This window comes from Poecilia reticulata, chromosome 17 (genome assembly GCF_904066995.2).
Source record: "Poecilia reticulata chromosome 17, P_reticulata-male-v2, whole genome shotgun sequence".
NCBI lineage: Eukaryota > Metazoa > Chordata > Actinopteri > Cyprinodontiformes > Poeciliidae > Poecilia > Poecilia reticulata.
Window position 1 is genome coordinate 5076309 of NC_088846.1, and position 21923 is coordinate 5098231.

A 21923-nucleotide genomic window follows, 5' to 3' on the forward strand; every position below is an offset into this window, starting at 1 on the left:
TTTGATTTGGAGTTGTTGGCGTGTTGCTGTAGGTCTTGGCCAAAAAAGTAGCAGCAATGTGCAGCAAACTGAACCGTCCTCATTCACCAAACCAGGAGATTCAGCAGGCTACTGGTGAAAGCAGGTACCTTGACATGGAGCCAAAGCGGAAAGCTGAGCAGGCATGACCTTAAACAACCATCTGAGAGACCATTTGGTTTGTCAACCCAACCGTGACTCTAATTCGGTGATGCAAAATAATGAAACAAAAATATCCCAAACACAGCAGCAAATCTACGTCAGGAAGGGTTGAAAGAAGATAAGGATCGAGCTGCTGCAGTGGACCAGTCAAAGTTCAGGCCTCAACCCAACTGGAATCCTGCACAGAAACAAACCAGCCTGCAGAGCCGAGCGAACAGGAGCGGAGCAGAGAGCCAAAATTCCTTCTGCGATGACGTGAGGACCAGATAAAAGTCACAAAGAAAACAACAACTTCAAAGTTTTATTCAACGTTTCCTTGTTGGCTGGACTTTTCTTTTTCTTTATTTTGAGCACAGTGAGCATTCAGCCCTCATGCAGCTCAGCACAGATAAGGCCTGTCATTTTAACCCTCTCTCTTCAGCCGTTCAACAGTTTTCAAGTCTTGCCGCAGTTTTTCATTCAGCCGTTTTGCTGCGACTTAAACTCACACAAACGCCTCAACAATTGAGGCTGCAAAACAAACTTGTGTGAGGCACCACGTCCAAAATAGCGCGCTCAGTTTCCTCGTTTTGTCTCCATCAGAGTTTGCCTCACGTCTCGTCTTCAGCCCGATGTTCCAGCCGGTGATCTAATCAGGGCTGTTTACTGTGTTTCACGAACCGACAGACACTACGTCCAACGTGACGTTATGACTTCACAACTGAGATGTTTGGTTTGGTTAAAATTAGCAATCTGCTGTCTATTTTCTGCCTGCTCTCTCCGGCCTGGCGGCTGCGGCTGTGAAAGCGTTCAACCGTTGTTGACGTTCTTCTGTTGAGTGACAAACTCAAAATGTATTTACTTCCTCCTTAACTTAGACTTGAACCTAAGAAAACACAGACAAGAGCCATACGGAAGAATCTTACAATAAAAAGATTCTTGTGAATTTTTTTCTGCCCCTGAGAGCTGAACCAGTTAATCCAGTTCCATGAACCACTTAGGTAATATTTGTTTAATCATTTCTCAACCTAAGTGAACAGAAAAATCAAGAGGTGAGTGACAGCAGGGACTGTTTGCACTGCCAGGTTCGTAAAAAACAAACAAGTAAAAAAAAAATTATAATAATACAGCAGGTTCAATTTTTCTTATTTTCTTGCATTTTCTAGAACTTGATCAGCAACACGGACAAATGCGAAACAGATCAAGATCTGCAGCGTCTGCTGAATCAGGAAGTTTTTTTTTGTTTTTTTTAGCAGTTGCAAAAGACCAACAGTGACAGAAATCAGTGAAGGCATCTCCTGATTAAAATACCAGCTAACCAGGCTGCAGGTTTTAGGCTGCAGTTTGTTATAATGTATTTATGTTAAACTGATCAACTACTAAAACTCCACTTTAATTAGTCTTGGATCTACCAAAAAGCTAACATAAATGACATCCTGCACTCTAATGGGCCCCTTGCAACAGAAAAGAGAATAAATTATGCAAATTCTGAAGATGTAAGCATTCATTTTCTAATTCAGTTAAATGAAAATCAGCTTGTAGCAAAAATTCATGTATATATATTCTCAAGACATTTCACAAGACAGGGATCCAAATCAAGCAAGCAGAATGCAATCATAAGTTTCAAATTTAAAACCAGTTGCACCAGACATTACTTTTTTTTCCGTTTGTTTTTTTTAAATCCATGCTGGTTTCTGTCATCACTCATTCATTTCCCTAGTGATGTTGGTAAATGTGATCAAAACAAACACGTTTTAAACACCTGATTCGCCCGTTTGACGCCTCTGACCTTACTTAACCTTACTTGCTAGGAAGGCACGACGTTGACTGACTGCTAATAAAAGCAGGGATTTATTTACTTGTGATACATACACAGAAAAAAGGACAATATTAGGCTACATAAAAACTTATATCTACATCCCGTTTTGTAATTAGTGGTGTTGCACATGCAGAGTGGAGTGGGGCTCCTCTCTGCTCCGACTGCAGACGGGCCTACTGAGTTCTCTGTTCTTCTTCAGTTATGTGAATTTTGAGCAACTTTTGCAAAATAGTGAAAAAAAATAAAATAAAAAATGCAAATTAGAAAAGAATCAACCAGGCTGCACAAACCGTAATTTCCTCAGGTGTTGATGCTACACACATGGCTGTGATGGAACAGGAAGTAGAGGCTGCAAACTAGCATGGAGCTAACATCTCAGAGAACTGGAGAGTCGGACTTAGAAATTTGATTTTTTTTCTTAGGTTAGAACTTTTATGACAAAAGCAAATCCATTTCCTTTAACGTATTAACGCAGTAAATGCTGTTCAGTGAGCTGACGGCAGAGAAACAACTTCCAGGAAAACCGTTTATCTGTAGTCATCTGTGGCCGTGCTAACTAGCATTAGCATTCTTGGTTATGGTTCTACGGTTATTATGAGGTGGTGAACCAGCTGTAGACCCTCCCTCTGACTGATTGGTTGTTTCTGACTAAGTGGTTCACAGATTATCTGTCTTGTACTGTCACGACACGACATGGTGATAATTTTAACAGATATGTAAAAAAAAAAGCCACCTATTGCACAATTCAAGTTTTCTTAAATTATGCCTTTTCTATCAACCTTTTCTAATGCGATACTTCAAAAACGGATTAAAAAAAACGTTGATGGAAACATGCTTAGTCACGGCAGATCTATGAGAAAATTTCATTTTAAAGTAACTCTTATTATTGCTAAGGTCATAAACTGAACTGTGGGTCTATAGATGTATAAGAAGCTTTAACTGTAAGGGTTTTTTAAATATATCTTTTAGATGGAGTTTTGCTTTTCATCAAAATAAATTCAACTAGAGGCTCTTTATGACGTCCTTCATGACCAAGACTGACAGACAACAGCACACACACTGACCTGACCTTAGACTGGCACAAAGAATTTTAGTCACCAGCGAGATCTTTGGTCATGGCTTATTAATGTTGCCTTTTTTAAGATCCAATTATGTTTTTATATTATAACCCAGTTTGTTGAAAGGTTTTTTATACATCTCAAGGGTTTTGGAAGATAAGTGGATTTTATAACGTCTAACTGATCTCAATCTAGAAGTACAAGCACATTTACACAGAAATATCGAAATTTGCACAGAAACAAAGATAGAACCATATTTAGACATTTTCTTAGCAAAAGAAAAAACGTTGTTTTGAGGTTTAGTTGCACATTAAGCACACTAATTATCTGTGTCTGATATGAAAACCCAAGAGTGAAAGACAAGCAAAACTAGAAGATATTTATTTTGTATGTAAAGCTTCGCAAATGATCTAACAACAGAACATTTGATAAAAGTTTGCTGCTTCATGTGTGAAAAGCCCAACAAAGGCTCAGAAAAACTGAAACCTGCAGCGTCAGCTTTTCTGGCCTGTATGGAAAATTTGCCAGCACATAAAAGCTGCATGGCTCTAAAATAAGACATTTTATTATCCCTGTTGCAGAAATAAATATAGAAGCCATATTTGCATGACAATTAAGGTCACAGTAATATACCTCTGGTTACGGAGGGAGAAAGAAAAGTTTTACAAGTTTTCATTTGCAATTCACATCGGAGCCCGGCGTTTTATGGCAGGGTTTCCATGGTAACATTAATGTGCGCTCTTTCTGCCAGTCAGCTGGACAGAAGTCTGGGTAGTTCATGTGTTTTCCACCTGATGTAGGCCGCAGTAGATTCAGAGATTATTATTTTCTTGGTAAAGAAAGGATCAATGTTGAAATATCATCACCTCTGAAAAATCATCAGTCAAAAGTGGGTTAGGCAAAAAAATAAAATAAAATAAATTCTGAAGTTAACATGGTTACTTGACTGTGCTATAAAATTGCACTTATTTTGGCTGGAATACACATAATGTTGCCCCATTAAAGAACTGATAGGTAAAAACATTTGAAATAATAAGTATCTTTTCCTAGTCCCACCATCTGGTTTGCCATCTAGATGAAGGATTAATTTAGTCTTAATTATTTCTTATACTTTGTATAATAATTGTGTTGCACTTATAGTGCTTTGTATTTACTGTTTGTATTGATTGTATTTACTGACAAAATGTACATAGTTAAGTCATTTTAACCTTGTTTCTACAACCTTTGTTTTTAGCCAGTCAAATAACTCATTGTCCAGCCTTTTGGCTAATTCTGGGGCATTTATAAATCTGTTAATTAATACCCATTGCCTCTAGCAACTACTGTGTTGAAACAGGGAAACACCTCAGACATGCAGGGCAATGTGCGTTGACGACTAGGCCTGGGAAACACTGATCCGGAATATATCGGACACAATCTCTACAGGACCGGCATGAAACCCTACATGATCTAGAACATCCGACAAAACATCGTCGGATGTTCTTTGTCATTGACAAAGCAACGTTACCTGACACAGGACAATATAAGCTTTTTCCCAGAATTTGACCGAATTTGACACCTCTCACATTTTTGTTGCGTAACGTCAGGCTGCTTTGAGCAACTCCTCAAGGCCTGAGGTTTGGACCGGTGGGTATGTGAACGGAAACAACACTTGTTTTGCAAAACGGTGTTGTGAAAAGCACACCCCGAGTGAACAGTTGCTCAATAGGACCGAGTAGCCTCATTTACAACCCAACGGTGTGATGCCCAGCAAGCAATTTCAAGAGTACAGCCTTATTATAAAGATATCAAAGTTTGACAAGTACTTCTTTATGGCAATGTGGATAAAAAACTTTTGAGTGATTTGTAGTTATTAAAAATAAAAAAACCAAGAAATCACATTCAGTTAAGCCAGAGGTCTCATTCTTGCGGCCCGCGCGCCAACTGCGGCCAGCAGGACGATGTCTCATGGCCCCCACCGTGATATAAAAATATAATATTAGTGCGGCCCACAGGGTGAGCAGACCTCTGAAGGAAGTGCCGAGCACCGTTCCTCGTCATGGCTGACATTCGGTGCCTGGCTAAGCTACACTGACTTCATGCACACTACGCTTGTAACAACAGTGTGGCGGATGATGGACCATTCCGGTACCAGTTGCCTGTTTTTGCAGTCACCATTCCGGTACTTTCTACCATTAATAAATGCCACGATCAAACCGGGCTGTTCGTCATCCGCCGTGCTGTTGTGAGAAGGAGAAACGGTAATGACGTCACCCGTCGAGACATTCTCCATATGTTGCTAGCTGGCTAAAGACTTCTATGAAACGTAGAACAAGAGCGACGCCATGTGGAATAACTAAATTTTGTCACATCCTCATCATGTCTTTGTCAAAGCCAAAGTCTGCAGTTCATGTTTTGGAGAAATAATTAAATGTTGATGACATTTGAGGATATTTTTAAATGTTTTTTGTGGAATCCTTTATGCGGCCCAGCCTCACCCAGACTGCCTCCAGCAGCCCAGGTAAATTGAGTTTGAGACCCCTGAGTTAAGCCTTCACAACCCTTTCTTAATATGTTGCTGATCCACCTTTGACAGCCTCAAGTCTTTTTGAATATAAAGCCACCAGCTTAGATCAGCTACCATTAGGCAGTTTGGTCTGTTTCTTTTTGCTGCTAGTTTCCATCAGAGACAGCTGTCTGCCATTTTCCAGAGATGTTCAATCGGATTCAAGTCTGGACCCTGGTTTAGACCCACCAGTATGTTCCCAGAGAGGTTCTAAGGTCACTTCTTAGAGACCTTGTCCACGTGCTTTGGGTCGTTGTCCTGCTGAACAAGGAACCGTCGCCCCAGTTGGAGGTCAAGAGTGCAGGTTTTTATCCAGGATGTCTCTGGACGCTGCATTCGTCTGACCAGTCCATCTGACTAATTCGTCTGTCCTGACGAGTCAGTCTTTTAGCGCTGCTGCAAAACGTACCCATGCCATGTTGCCAGAACCACCATGTTCCACTGTAGGGACGGTGCTGGCCTGGAGATGATCTGTGTCTGGTTTCCTCCAAACACGCCAAAGAGTTTAATCTGTGTCTCATCAGACCAGAGCATCTCGCTTCCTCTGGTCCGAGAGTCCTTTATTTGACTGTAGGCAAACTCCAGACGAGCTACCCTGTGACTTTTATTAAGCCTTTGGCTTTCATCTGGCCACTCTACCATACAGGCCTGATTGGTAGAACGATGCAGAGATGTTTGTCCCTCTGGAAGGTTCTCTTCTCTCCACAGAGGAACTCTGGAGCTCTGACAGAGACACCATTGGGTTCTTGGTCTCCTTCCTCCCCAAGTCACCTAGCTTAGACTTCCAGCTGTAGGAAGACTCCTGCTGGTTCCAAACTTGGATAACACTTTGAATACTTTCTGGATGCACTCTACATTTAATTGTGAATGAATTTGAAGTGTCTAGTTCTACCTGATTTTCTTGCACTATTGCGTTGTATGCACTTTAACTTCATCCATATTCGTACCAACTCTGACCATCTTCTCTATGCCCTGTTGAAGAAAATCATCCCACATAAAATCTTCAATTATGTGAAATTTTGTACTGGTTTATGGTTAAATGACAAAATATACTGTACCATGTGACCAAACAACACACACAACATGGCAAGACAAAGTGTTGCAAAATGTTGGGAAAGTGCTCAACAGCTATTCAAAACATTGCGTAAAGGTCAGAAGATGCAAACGATGCTTTGTGCACGTGCCTGGCAGCAGAGGCAGATATGCAGAGGCCTGTCTGTGGTTGTAACATGACTGAATGCAGAAGTTTAAAGTGTTGGAATACCTTTGTAAGGTACTCAAGACTTCGGTCGTTGCATTTTCTGCTCCGCATGCAGAAGACATCGTGTTTATGTTGAAGCATGAACTCTGACTGCTTCACAGATTTTGGAATTGTTTTTAAGAGCTGCTGCAGGATGGTCTTTAGAAAAAAAACGGATGAAAGCAGATATCGCTAACATTTCATGTTCTGATAGACGGACGTCTGCCTGTGGAGTCTGGACTGATTTTAGCTGGAACAGAAAGTGAAAATATGAAAAAGAGGCACTTCTGTTTTTTGTTTTTGGTGTTTGTGTTGGTGGGGGCATGAGACAGCCAGCAAAAACTGGCTAAAATAAAGCAACTGCATTTAAAAAAAATGTCCAAAAACCCCGAAGGTTTGGTTGGGAATGCAACTCATTACGTTGCTTTTATCTTACTTTAACTAACTCTGTCTTTTAAAGAACTTGTTGCATACTGTGATATCGCCTTTAGTTTAATCATTCCATCTCGTTTCCTTACTGTTTATTCTTTCTGTCTGTCTATGCTACATCTAACTCCCCACTTTTCACCTGCTATCCCTGAAAATACACATTTCTAATCCTGACTGATCGAGGCTGATCTTTATCTGGCACCAAGTTTCCACCTGGCAACTCTCACCTGCCTGTGAAACACACCTAGAACAAAGGCCGCTTTGTCTAACTGGTCCGACAGCATCCCAGCCGCATCGTACTTACAGGTAATTTGATCCCAGTAAATACTTTGTCTCGATTGAAGTGACGACCAAAAACACTTCAAATTTTTGTAGCACTTTCCATCTCATGTGCTGGACTTTTTTTATTTTTACCTCGAGGACGATTTTAACATCTCTGAAACCTCGCTTGGCAAGAACATGAATGACTGAGGGGCTTTCAATGCTACGATTTTTTTTGCTCATTTCAGTATAAAAGTGTTTCTGGAATGTATACATATTTTTTGAAAACTTGCGTATGTGACTGTCGTCGTCTGCGCTCGTTCAAAAGTACATGAACAAGATCAAAAGAGGATGTGGTGAAACAGTCAGGCCCGAAACACTTCCTCTTTAAGTTTTTTTTGTAACCTTTTACAGACTGATACCTGCTGCGTTCTCACAGATAAACTTCCTTTTTGGTGTTCCCCCCCCATCTCATATAGATGCAGTTTCAGTTTTAATCCTTTCTGCTGTACAAAGACAAAAATTTGTGAAGATGAGGCTTGTTTCCTGTTCTGATAAACAGGAGACTGAATGGTAAACCAACCGAGCAGGTCTGTAGCGTAGTGAGGAATAAAGCCCATTCAGAAACATGAAGCCCCCAAAAAAACAAAGCAAAAAAAAGAAGCATTACAGCAAAGCTGACGTGATAACAGATCCTGTGTAGGCGGAAGCATTAAGAAAGACAAAACTATTTATTAGGCAAATACGGAGCACTTTGACAGAGTGCAACACAAAAGTTATAATTTTTAAGCTGTGACCATTCTAAAAAACAGAAATGTATCAACACTATCTATATGTTTAAAGATGGAGAAGCTCCACTCCACACCTTGTCCTGTCTGTTTTTTTACTTTTGAGGAAAACATGACCCTCAACCACAGGTCTTCAACCTGGGGGCTGCGAAATTTCTGATGATGTTTTTTGTAAAGGTTTTCAAAATTCAAAAGTTGTGTCTTTAAATACACATTGGCATTAATATAAAACAAAACGAACTGATAGAAGGAGGCATGAAACACTGTATTTTGGTTAGTGAGCAACTATGAGCTATGGGTTTTTGCTCCGCCATTCCATCAGTTTCCCAGGGTGGAAAAATGTTGAAGGTTATGTCCTAAACCAGGGTCAGTTGTGCCAGAATATCTTAATAAAACCAATTAAACTGCTCCGTGTTATTCTTTCAGTGTTTTTTGCAATCAAAATAGTACATTTTGCGGTGCCGATATAGAAATGTTTCTAAGGAATTTTTTAGGATATTTGCTGTAATGTATGATGTTAAATGTGACTTTTTATTTGGTTTATCGATTATGGATTATAACTTGACATCCAGTGAGGTTGAAGCACTTGAGCTCCATGTTTTTGACTAATTTTGAGAAAATTTGCAGCCAATTGGAGATTTGTTGATGTGTGAATTTTGCAGATTTGTTAAAAACTGGAAGGACTTATTGATGTAATTTGGAGTCTGGAGGGCCACATATGAAGCTACAGCTGGCCAGATTTTTCTCCCAGGCCTTGAGTTTGATACACGTGCCCTGAGCCATTAGCTGTGTTTCCACTAGAAATGTTCACAAAACATTGTCAGTATTCCGCTAATGTCCAAAAATATCATCCTGCCACTTCCTGTCATCTTCTTTTCGCCAGTAGCAACGTGAATTGTGTGATGCGAAAAAGTGTTTGTGCTGCAGTTTTGTGAAATATAGAAATTTTGATACACCTTAAAACAACCTCATCCTAGTGCAAAAATGCTTCATCAAAAATCGCGAGTTTCTTTTTTAAATTGCCGTTTTCACTCTGCGAATTTATGTTAGTAATTCGCAATTTTATGCTTAATGGAAATGCAGCTAATGACAACCAAACTCTTTTTCTTTGTGGTTAATTCATTTCAATTTTTTTTTTTTTATGAATTATTGAGACAGTCATTCATTTTTTGAAAACTTTATAATTTACCCAGTTTTGGTTGTGATTCCCCCTCAGCACAGATAACTTTTAAATTACAGAATTTGACCCCCAATCAAACCAAATTACTTTCCTACTGGTAGAAAGGATTCAATTATTTAACCATATTTCCTTATAATAAACTGTTGAGATCATAAAAAGTATTTAAAATCATTAGTTGCCAAATCAGGTATGAAATGTTCCCCTGGTGGGTATAAAATGGTGGTTTGATAAAATGCAATTTGTGTCAAACAGCTCTATGTCATAACCCCACAAGGTCAGGTCAACCAGGAGTAAAAAAATAGAAAATGATGAAAGTCACCTGAGACAGCCACAAACATTTTTTTTCCAGATACACATGACCCTTTAACTCCACGAGGGACAGAATCCAGGTTCCACCAGCAGTTCAGAAGGAGTGTGAGATGTGATCCTACAAAAATAAAACTCCAAACAATGTGTTGTCTAAGAAACGAGCCACCTGTAATCTTGGGGGTGATGAAGTGAGAGCAAGATTGCTCAAAAGAGAAGCCAACTTTTATTTTCAAGGAAGGCAGCATGACACTCTTCCCACAGAGCAACGCGCTAAAGCGATTAGCTCAACCTCAACTGCATGGAGAGCATGGCTTCATACCACTAGGGTTGGAATGTGGAGTAATTAGTTGGTGAGAAAGCCGTGTGAGTTCACGCTGTTGGATAGTGTTCAGTCGGGTCAGAATATTTCAATTTTTTAATTCATATAATCTGAATATATGAATTAAAAAATTCATATATATATTCATATATAATTCAAGTATTTAACTTGTTATGTAGCTTAAAGTTTCCTTTAAGAAAACTCAAAATAATGCTCAGGTTTGCTCTGGAAAACATACCCAGCTCTAATCACAACTGTGAATATAATAATAATAATAATAATAATAATAATAATAATAATAATAATAATAATAATAATGGAGAATGTTGGGTTGCAGTCTAAGAGATCAATTCAAATGATTCATTTTTAATGTGGCAACATGACAACTTTTTTTTTCCCAAGAAGTCCGTCCATCCATCCATCCATCCATCCATCCATCCATCCATCCATCCATCCATCCATCCATCCATCCATCCATCCATCCATCCATCCATTTTCTTGACACCTTTGTCCCTCTGTGGGTTCGGGAGGGTTTTTCCAAGAAGTCATATGTGTATATTTATTTAATCTCATGGGTATGCTGTTAGCGTTTCTGTTGAAAGGAAACATCCTAAAATAAAAGTTAATGTTTTTGTTTTACTTCTGTATCATTTGTGCTTGCCTAGAGAACAGCATTATTTAAAAATGCCTCGATTTTGCAGTTTTGAGGCGCTTTAATATCGGAAGCTATTGCAGAAGCAACGAAACATTTTAACAACAATGCTCATCTTTTGAAACGGTAGCAAAATGCTCAAATGTAGGACAGGTTTAAAGTGGGGACTCCAGATTCGTCGGCCCCAGAAGACGTAAGGTAAAGTAATTCTATTTATATAGGACATCTTCAGTAACAAGGCATTTCAAAGTGCTTCAAATGATTAGAAGGAAATACAACAAAACAACAAACCAAAGGAAAGAGCAAAAGAAAAAAACATATAAAACTACATATTGGTTTAATAAAAATAAGAATAAGTAGACTGTATAGACTAGTATGAGTTTATCTGGATTCTTGTTCTGATAAAATTAGATGGTACTTTCTAAGTTTGTTCTAGATTTGTAAACTAACAGCAGTTTCTCTACGTCTTGCTCCGATGTTATTAGCTTAAAGCTAAATTTGATCTAAGGTAGAGTAGTTTCTCTAGAAGCTAGTAGGAATCTCTCTGAATACTAAGTTTGTTCTAATTCCTGCTCTGGGTGGAGTGAAGTATCTTTAAGTGTATATCTGCAGTTTTGTTTTTGTGCGGCAGTAAATTGAATCTGTTTATGTCTGTAACGGGTCGTATCAGCTTCATGCTAGCCTGGCGGCTGCGCCGCAGTATTTGTTTAACCAGCACACAGAGAGGTGTGTGATGCTAGCGGGGCTGATAGGACTGGTATCTTCTTACTTTAGAAAAGGCAACAACAAAGCAGGAGTGTTGAGACGTTAAGAACTCAAATGTGAAAACTGGGTCAACACAAACTGAATTTATCACTGAAATCAGTGTTTTGTTTAGTTTTTTTCTGGGTTTTTTTTTTTTGTACTAGCTTGTTTCGTTGTTCCGGATGTACCAGTCACGTCACTTCTGTACATTCTGCCACTTTGAACAATTCTAAACTGCTGGGTGGTAAAAACTCTGCGGATGAGTAAGTAGATGAATGAATGAATGAGGAGAAAGAACTGAATGAATTAGCGACTGGGTTGCTTCCTGTGTTGTGTTGAGGCGATGCGATTCTTACGCCTGACCTCGTTTTGCGGCCGCCTGTCTGATGAATACAGATTTGAATCAGAGTGCACTTCAGAACACCTGCCTTTGAGTCCAAGTATGTTTTTTAAATTTTTTTATTAAACACCACAAATATTTTTGAATATTTACATTTACACCCCCACATCCCCCAAGTACATATAAAACAAATAGCTTATATCATTTCATTACAGTTGTTACATATCAGCTCAGTGAGTCTGATGTCAGAATGGAAACATTTTGAATGCATAAAATTGTGCATAAAGATAAAAAAACCCCAAAAAAACACACCTCTGATAGCATCTACTTAGCTATTGCTTTAGTGCGATAAAAAACCTGAATGGAAGTGCAAATTGTAGATAACTACCCCAGTGTGCGCTTTCATTTTGGGTGGAAGGGGTTCTGTCTAGTTTCAACTGTCACTCTCAGAAAGTCCCCAGCATTTTCATTGCACAGTCATCGCCTCTTCGGGAAGTCTCTTGCTTTCCAGCTCCATCCGGATCAGCTGCGGTTTCAGAGTCGCATTTTGAGCAGAGACCCATATTAGCTTAGGAGACAGTTCAGATCTGCATACGTAACTGTTTTTACAAGCAAACATGGCCCAAGCAGAGTGATACGTGGTAAAGAGAATCCCTAAGTAGCTCTCAGACTATAGAGGAAAGTCCAGGCATTTCGGTGAACGTGTTAGATCGAGTCTGACGGGTCGACGAACCCCCGGATCTCGATAGCACTTCTTCTCAGTCCGTCCAAGCATTTCACACTGCTTTACAGTACAGCGAAGCCTCTGGCGTGTGTTTTCTTTACATCCTCATTGGGGTCGATGTAGAGTCCAGCAAAGTCCTGTAAATGTCCGACTTTAGGAAGCGTGGGTATGAGTCCTTCTCCATTAACCCGTAGACAATATTCTGGGCCTCTTCGAAACACACTGCGGACGCAACCTTCATGTTGGTCCTGATTACCTCCCTGGTCTTGTGATCGATGTTGATCTGGAATTTAAAGAAACATAACATAAGTTGCTGAAGCAGTGCTGGCTTTTAAGAAAAGTACTAAAAAGAAAACTTCTTCCAGTTAAAAGAAAAAAAAAAACTCTGCATACCTCTCTGGGAGCTTCGGCTTGGATGTAGAGTTTGAAAATCTTTTTGGCCCTTGAGGACATTCTGAAGGAAGACTTGATCTTCTTGTAGTCCTCACACACCACCCAGAACTCCAGGTTTTCATCACTGAACTCCGACTTCAGGAAGGCCTGGAATATTTTCATCCCATCTGCACGGGTTGGGAAAGCAAGCAGCAATGAGTCAACGTTCAAGAGGGATACTAAGTAGAGGATTTGCGTACCAGATGTCTTATTGGCCAACTTACATTTGGAGGACAGAAGTCTCTCCAGTGACTGTGACCACTGGGACATCTCTTCAAAACAGAGCCTGCAAAAGGAGAGCGTGTTGTTACTAACACGTGAAAGGAGCAATAATGAAGATGTTGAGTTTCACGGTGAAAGATTTCTTAACTTACTCCTCTGTGTTGGATGATTGAGATAATTTACACTGAAGCCGAGACTTTAGGTTTCCTCCACTGCTAAACAATGAGAAACATAAGACAGCAAGAGTCACTTCACTGAAAAATCACATGTGATCAGCAGAAATGTAAAGAGAAAGCCTCATTTGGAATAAAATAGTTACCTGTATCCAATAGCTTTCTTGTCGATGTCCATGTTCAGGTGTTGCGGCGGTGTCAATGTGGCTAGACTTGGCATGGCAACAGCGCTTTGTACATGTGCAGTTTCTTTCGGTAGGCTGCTCTCAGAGTTCTCCAACTGCATCTGTTTCCCTGAGCCCGCGCAGCAACTCTATATATGTACAGAAGTCAACGTCAGAGCTGCAACTCTGAACAAACCACACGCAAAGAGGAAGTTGTGGATGACGCAAACATCCGCGCAAAACGTGCGGCATAGAGCTTCAGCTGTCTGACTGAACTGTACTCCAACCTGCATTGTTTGGCTTAAGGTCTGGAGATGCAAATTCGCAGGTGGAACATTCAGCAGCATAGGCAAATGCTTCAGTATCTCTGTTGCTTTGCCTTCGGAGGCAGTGTCACTATTATAGGATTTGGACAACAAGATACTGAAGTCATTCCAGCACCTAAATCTACTGTTAAATTTGAATGAGAGATATCTAAACCCCTTCATACTTGACCACTAATGTTTCTCTCAGGGTTTTATTTTTTCTTTAGTGGAAATAACTTACTTTTTATTTGCAAATGATAGCGCATCAACAAGAAGTGACTTTAAGCCTCACTTTGCCCAAAATTATTCAGTCATTTTGCAGGTCCTGTTTTGAATTTTAGCTTCTGGTTGCCAGCTGTTTGCAACCCTACTGACTGTTTGGTTGTGTTTCTCTCATAGCTTTTTCTTTTCTGAAGTGAAATCAACATGTGAGTGAAACTACAAGAAATGACTTTAAACCTCACTTAGACCAAAAAGTAATTTTGCAAGTCACGTTTTGAACTTTAGCTTCTGGTTGCTAACTGTTAGCTAACCTGCAGCAGAAGGTAATAATTTATTTTTGTTTGCTTTAGTCAAGGTGTTGGATAATTTTGTGAAAATGCAATGCCAGCTTTATGAGCTTGTATTTTCTCAGCAGTCAAACTTGGTGGCACATTTTCTAGAAAGTCTGCCTTTCTAGGTCAAATGCTTAAAGAAAAAAAACAAAACTTCATGTAACCCAAAGTCTGAGTCTGCAGCTGTGCACAGCCTGCCTGTGTCTGAGCCTCAAGTACCAAAGGAAAGCCGTATGGGGCCCAACAAGTTGTGTTCTACTTAAAAGCATAAGCTTCTGCTTGTCAGTTCATTTTCTGCTCACTGGCACTGAGCCCTCCTGTTATCTGGAGAAGGCCCTGAGCAAACTACAAAAAAAGAAAAAAAGAAAACTAACGCACAAAAATTGTTATATATGAATCAGCTGTAAGGCAGGGTTACTGACCACCAGTAGGCAAAACTTTGTCAAATTTGAAGAAGTTGCTGTGTGAACAGAAGCAGAAAATAGTTTTAAATTTAAAATAGTTTTCCCTTCAGCCATCAGACTCCTGAACTCAAGCTGCACCAAGTACAGCTTCATTTCATAAATTATTCACTCTCACAAATATCTACACGTCACATAAATGACTTTATTATTTATTTATTCATTTATTTATTGTTTTGTGTAGTAAATTTCTTAATCTGGGAACTGAGTCCAAATTTCGTACCACAAGCAAGCAAAATGGTATCACAATAAAAAAATCCTTGAATCCTTGATAAGAAAGAATTGCTGGTGGCTGTTTACGTTGTACAGCGTATTCATGTATGTTAGGGATTATAACCGAGTAGCTGCAATGCACAAAGACGTCAGATTCCCTCTAAAACCACTATTTCAATAATATCAAATATGTCTTATTATGCAGGACTCAGCTAATGGGGTTACAACCAATTAGCTCCAAAGAAAATGAATGTCACCCCTGAATTAGCTTCTTTGCTAATAGCATTACATCCACATATTTCAGCTTCCCAAAATGCAATTTAAAAAATACAATTATCTATATGAGCTACAAAAAATCTGCCAACAGGGACATTTTTGGCAAATTATTTTAAGGTGTTTTGCTAAGTAGATGTGAACTTAAGCTTCACAAAAATATCACAAAAAGAACAATCCGATTTGCTAATTTACCATGCTAACTACTATTAGCAATGCAATCTAAAAGCAATACATCTCTCTGCATTTTGAGGGGGTGTTGTTCAATATCTCAGTACAATATGATAATGAAAATGATGAATGATTTTTCAGAAGGTACTTATTTGTAACTCCAACCCATGTGAAGTGAGTCGTTTTCATCTTTAATGATTTGATGACTGACCCATCAACACAGAAAGCTGGTGGTGGATCTTTAAAGGTTTTGTAGCTTGGCAACTATTTCTGGGTCAGAATCTTTGTGACTTTCTCCAGCTGAAGAGGCAAAAACATTAGTGTTGTCTGAAAGGTACTTTGCATATGAGGTAGACAAACAGGACAAGCTGAACGATGTCAGCTGGTAATTTGCAAGCAGTGACGGCAACAAATATGAGTAGAACTATGAGGACATACTGAAACTAAAGACAATAAGGCAATGAATGCTCTCATTCTGCAAAAATGAAGTATAAGAAAAATTCAAAAGTCAAAAATGTCTGTTAAAATATTAGCAACTTGGTGCTAGTTTCAAAAGTTGAATTGACATGTATGAAACGTCTAATAGCAGACGGCTTCATTTTCCTTCATGTTCTATCCAAATAAGAACATATATATAATATAATGATAATGTCTAGGTTTGAAAGCAAAAGGGTAAAATATTTGTGAAGATGGTAAATATTTGTGAAGATGGTAAAAATGAAAACATTTGTTGAACCATAGATAGTTTAACTGATTTTCTAATTCACCATGCTAACTTCAGTTAGCAATACAAGCTTTAGCAATATATTTCTCAGCATTTTTTTTGGTTGTTAAAATGATATTTCCAGATAATGTGTTAATGAAAATGGTACATGTGTTTTCTGAAGGTACTCGTTTAAAACTCCAACCTACATAAATGGAGTTTCTTTCGTCCTGCTAAGTTTGTGCAAAATTTGGCACGAAAGTGTTATTCTTTTCAAAGAAACGTTTCAAAGACTGAATCACTTTTATGTTTATTTTAAAAAAAGCAACAAGTTAACTTTGACAACTCATTTAATTCAGGAAATAATCACTCGTTGCAGAATTCTAAACATTGTACCAAAAATACATTCATTCTGGTTTGACTAATTCGGAAATATTGATTGTAATTCCATACAACATGTGGAGGAGATTTTAATGTTCAGTTTTATATAAATAATTGTATTCTTTCATACTGCGAGTTATTTGTTGAACCGAAAAGGGAATCTGGAATAAATGGATACTGACACTGATACGTTTTGAGTCATGAGCCACTCCGAATGAAATGTTGTGTATCGTGTTACCGTGTGAGACCGGTGTGTAGTACGCACTCACATGAACTGGCCAACTTGGATGTCATCCGTTATTTGCATGTTACTTATCTTTAGTCTGATCTCACTCTCACTCAGTGGGGTATCAAAGGAGGAGCTTGGGAACAAACAAAAAAACAAAAACAAAGAACAGCACGAAACTGCTCTTTGGTTCCCATCGTTCATGTGAAAGAACCAAACGGTAGATTTGGTCTTCTACAAGCTTGTTTCTATGTTGTTTTGTATGAGTGATGTTTGTTAGGGCAGTTCTGAGAAAAAAAAAGGTCAAAATTAGAACGCTTACATCATAGGAAGCGTATATATCAACTAATATCAACTATTAGTTGAAATAATAGTCCATTTGACTATTATATCAACTAATTGCATTGCATTTTGTTGTAAAAAGTTTGTTCTCTGTGTTTTCTGTGAGGTATTCTCACTAATTTAGCCGCTGCGGCAAACATCTTAGCGCAGCAGGTGGTACATTGTCTCCAGTGGCAGGTTACAAAAACTTGAAACAACATTTTGTAGTTTTTATTAAGTTTGTCGAAAGTTACTAAAATTGTGCAAGAAACAACTCTAAAACACAGGGGAGGTCAGTCACAAGGAAACGTCTGAGGACATAAGGACAGATTGTTACTGAATTCATCCAAATAGAGTTGTAAGTTAATCTTATTAAACTGTTTTTCCTACATTGTACCAATGCCCAAACACTTTCTGCATGATTATTATAAAGAAATCTTCATGCTGTCATTCATGTTGATGCTGCTTAAAAAAAAAAAAGTCCACTTGGTTCTATTTTTTTCAAAGTAACTGGTAGTAACATTCGTTTAATTGACGAAACCGTTGCCGTAAATGTTCTGTGATCTATTTGTGCTGAAACGTAAATAGACCGTGCGGTTGTGCTGTCTGCAGCAAAATGGGTGGTTAATTTCGTAGACATCAAAGTGTTACATTAGTTAAGCTGTGAGAAGACTTTGGCCTTTGCAACTACGACCTATTTTCTTACTTTGCTAGCATGAGCGTTTCTGTTGGGGCAGTGGTTGGGGTGGTTGGTGGGCGGTATGAGGGATTCGGGGGTGCTCAGGTTCTGCATGATTAGCTATCGAGTTTTTAGATTTTAGTCCTAATGCATATGAAGGTAAGTGTATTATTTACTTCCACAGATCCCCAGCTTGTCCTCCCCATGACTTCAAGCTTTGTAAATGTCAATGTTGAACCCACATCTGTTGGGGTTATGTCACTTCAAGTCTTGAAGGTTGCACCGGAACTCTTGGGTTGCGCTCCCCCCCCCCCATTCATTACTGCGTCCCACCCTGTGTGGGCCTATTCTTTCTGTGACTGCTCTTTGTTTCCATTCTAATTCTTCTTTGGAGGCTTAAATCTGTGCCAGCGGAGGCAGACAGGAAACATGGGGGTGAACCGGCAGGGGGGAGACATCTAACAAAGGTCAATCATCGGAACTAAACCGGGGCAGTGTGGTTATGTGGTCTGACTCTTAGACCACCAACACATGTCAGTGTTTCCATATTTAACAAGGCTGAAGATTGTTGTTGCTAAAGCCGAGTTGATCTCTGGTGGGGTTTGCACAAAGTGAGGTAACCTTGAGCTTCGAGGTCAATACAATGGCTTTAAATTTATTTGAACAGTGTTAAAACTGTTTATTTTTGCAGGGGTTCTAAGTGATATGCCAACACAAAGTGACATAGATACAGTGGTTAATTTTGTTTTAACAAGTACAAATGTGAAAGTTTGTAACCAAGCAACCCCCTTTACCCTGAGACCCCCAAATAAAATCCAATACAACCAAATGCCAATTAAAATCACATATGAATAAGTCTGTTCACACGATAAATCGTTTAAAACACATGCCGCTTCAATGATCCTTCTACCACTTCCCATCGTCTTCTTCACCTTGTTCGCCAGTAGTAACATCCGGTTGTTGATCACATTTCAATGTAGCCGAAACAGCCACCTCATCCTGGTGTAAATAGCTTTTTTCAAAATTGACAAAAACACTTACATTGAGCAAATTTATTGTCGTAATTCCGATTTAAGGTCAATGCAAACGCAGCTAAGCTAGTGGTAGACGCATTCCTCGAAGCACTTTGGACTTTTGAGTTGCACTGTAAGATGGTTTTGCCATGTACTGCCACAGACAATCTAAATACATAGAAAACACTTATGAGATTCTTACTTGTAAGTAAACTGAGTACTATTTCTTCCATTTCACTGTAACAGCTGTACATCACTTTATGTGAAATGAAACCCAAATGAAATATACAGGTGTAAAATTAGGGGAAAAGTTAATGAGGAATAAAAGAAGCAGCGACCTGACCAAATTACTCAACTCAGTTGTGTAAAACACAGTTCAGTTCTTCAATTTGTTGAGCTGGGTCATGGCGGCTGCTTCTTACATTACAACGTCTCAGCTGTGGTGGGGTGGAGATTGGATCTACTTTTCACTTCCTGCTGCTTCCTCTGCTGAACATGAGCTCCTCTCTCCGCTGGTCATTTCTCTGGATTTCCAACATGCTTCTAAAATTCCAGAGGAACAGTCACCCGGTGTGTTTTCCTCTGCTGCACAACACCTGTCAACTGAAGTTCCTTTGTTATTCTGCAGCTCAGTTCCAGTGCTGTAGGCAAAATGACAATGAGTTGAACTTCAACATTTCCATCTTACACTGAATTTTTTCATAGAAGTTCTGTTTTTTTTTTTCTGTTTGTTTTTCTTCAGTAACATTTGGCTTTACGCCTCTGTTAGGATTTAGTTATAGGAATTTCCCCTCATACATTTTTTATGTCCAAAGAAGAAGAACTACTGGACACTTTACTGTGTCTTCATGTGTAATGTTGCATTTCATGTTGACTTATGATTTTTACTTCCTTAAACAGATGGGTGGAATTTTTAGGAACCCTTGTTAGCTTTTGATTTGCTATTTATCACACACAGCAACTGCTGGGTTGTAGTTTAAAAAAAATATATATTTTTAATCCAAATGTGACATTTATGCTGTTGAGAAAGTGCTTGTGCAGTTTACTTTAGTTCACACTAAAGGACAGGTCGCCAGTCAGTGGCAGGCTAAGTAGCTAGCATGTGCTAATGCTAGCTGTTTGACATTTTCACTTTGACCAAATATATATTACACTGTCAATAAACATTTCAGTGTTATCCAAGTAAACTTATTTTCAATTAAGATATTTCCAGACTTTCTAATGTTGTATTATATCTTTTAAAAAAATTTTTTTAATTCAGAATCTATTTTTTATTTTATTTTTTACTTGCATAGTAATCCTGATTTAACTTATTTTTAATACTTTGCTGGGTTTGAAAATCCCCAGCTGTTGAACAGTGTTAGCGTGAAGCTCACATTTTTGAGAACGTCAACCTGAACATGCTGGTTTTCACATGGTGGTAAATCATCTTCACATTGTAGGGTTGATATGGAGAGCCACAGGGTCCAGTGCTCGGGCCATTTCACTTTGCTATGAATTATATTCTCCTGGCCTCAGATAATGGCCTTGTATCTGTTCTGGTTTTGCTAGATCTCAGTGCCGCTTTTCACACAGTTGACCACAATATTCTCTCATAACAGCCTGAACATGTGGGTATCGAAGGAATAGAACAATGCTGGTTTAAACTGTCCAGTTTGTTCATATGAATGATGAATCTTCACACAACAGGATTACTTGTGGAGTGCCACAGGGCTCTGTGCTTTGTCCAGTTCTTTTTTGTATATAATAATGTATAAAATCATCAGACAGCACAGAATAAGTGTTCACTGTTATGCTGATGATACTCAACTATATTTATCCATACATCCATAAATGAATCCGATCAGTTAGGCAGACTACAGGGATGTCTTGAAGACATAAACTGGACGACAGTAAAATTTCAGCTTTTAAATTCTGACAGTGATGGCATTAAACTGGCCTCTGGGAATAGCATAAAGAACTTCGCTGTTTCTTTTAACCAGGACATGTCATTTAAATCCCAAACTAAACAGGTTTCCGGGATTTACTTCTCCCACCTAAAGAATGCGGCTAACCTTAGAAACATGCTGTACAGGAGAGGTGTTGCAAAACTAATCCATGCATTTGTTACTCTGAGCAGAGGAAGCTGCTAAATGAGCTGCTAAAGGAGCCACTGCTGCCATTAACCTCTCAAACAAAGAAAGCACTTCTACATCAGGTCTTCTGTCTTCTCAATCCCCAGGTTTTTTCCTCTTACAGGGAAACTTTCGCTCTCCGCTGTCGCTACATGCATATTCAGTATGAGGAATTGCTGCAATTCTACCTCATGGTGCAAGTCATTATCTACCGCCGCTGCATGCTCGCCCTGGAGGGTGAATGCTGCAATCCACTGACTCGATGCAATCTGCTGGGTTTCCTCAGAGAGAAAACATTTGAATAATGAACTTAACTTGATGCTCTGTTTGATAACTAGATTCAAGTGGAATGTATGTATGATTGGATTGAATTACCTTTATTTGTAAAGTGCCTTGAGACAATATGTTGTGAATTGGCGCGTGGCAAATTTGTTTTATTTTTAAGGCCTACGATTCCAGTAGCTACTTTATATGTCCCTAAAAAAACTCTGTAAAAAAGGAACTACAATGAAAAACTCTTTAGATAAATGCTACAACACATACATTTTATTTGTAGTGCACCTTGCATTTTAAAAATCTCAAAGTGCTAAAACAATCACAAAAACAGTCAAAGGTATGACCATCAGATGTATCTGTAAATACTGAGAAACACAAAAGATTTCAGTTCTTTTACTGAAAGGTCTCTGTGGTTTGTCGAGCCATCAGGTCGTCTGAAAGTGACTTAAATAAAGGAGAAGTTGCTGAGAGGAGAGAAGGCCTGGTGGCCCATGAAGGTCTGGTCCTGTTTGGAATCTGAGTCATTAAACTCCTCTAAGATATCATGTCCAGCAGCAGGAGGTTGGTCAGATATATGATCTGGATCAGAGGTCATCATCTCTCATTTGTCGTCAGGATGAACCATCACAGAATTACACATTAAAACATGAAAAACCACAAGTAACACCATCATTT

The 21923-nt window shown here is 38.9% G+C and overlaps 1 protein-coding gene across 2 annotated transcripts; it reads right to left on the bottom strand.

The window, feature by feature from the left end:
* Nucleotides 1–11944: 11944 nt before the first annotated feature.
* On the bottom strand, nt 11945–13706 carry LOC103479039 (regulator of G-protein signaling 13-like). 2 transcript variants are annotated; one of them, XM_008433249.3, is made up of 5 exons: nt 13541–13706; nt 13374–13433; nt 13224–13285; nt 12961–13127; nt 11945–12850 (listed from the first exon to the last, which is right to left on the bottom strand). In XM_008433249.3, the coding sequence occupies exons 1-5, from the start codon at nt 13678–13680 to the stop codon at nt 12665–12667; spliced, it is 615 nt and encodes a 204-aa protein (XP_008431471.3). In that variant the 5' UTR covers nt 13681–13706; the 3' UTR covers nt 11945–12664. The 2 variants fall into 2 exon arrangements, with proteins under 2 accessions (XP_008431471.3, XP_008431470.2); XM_008433248.2 differs by having other exon boundaries at nt 13374–13436; nt 13541–13705.
* Between the last annotated feature and the right edge of the window lie 8217 nt (nt 13707–21923).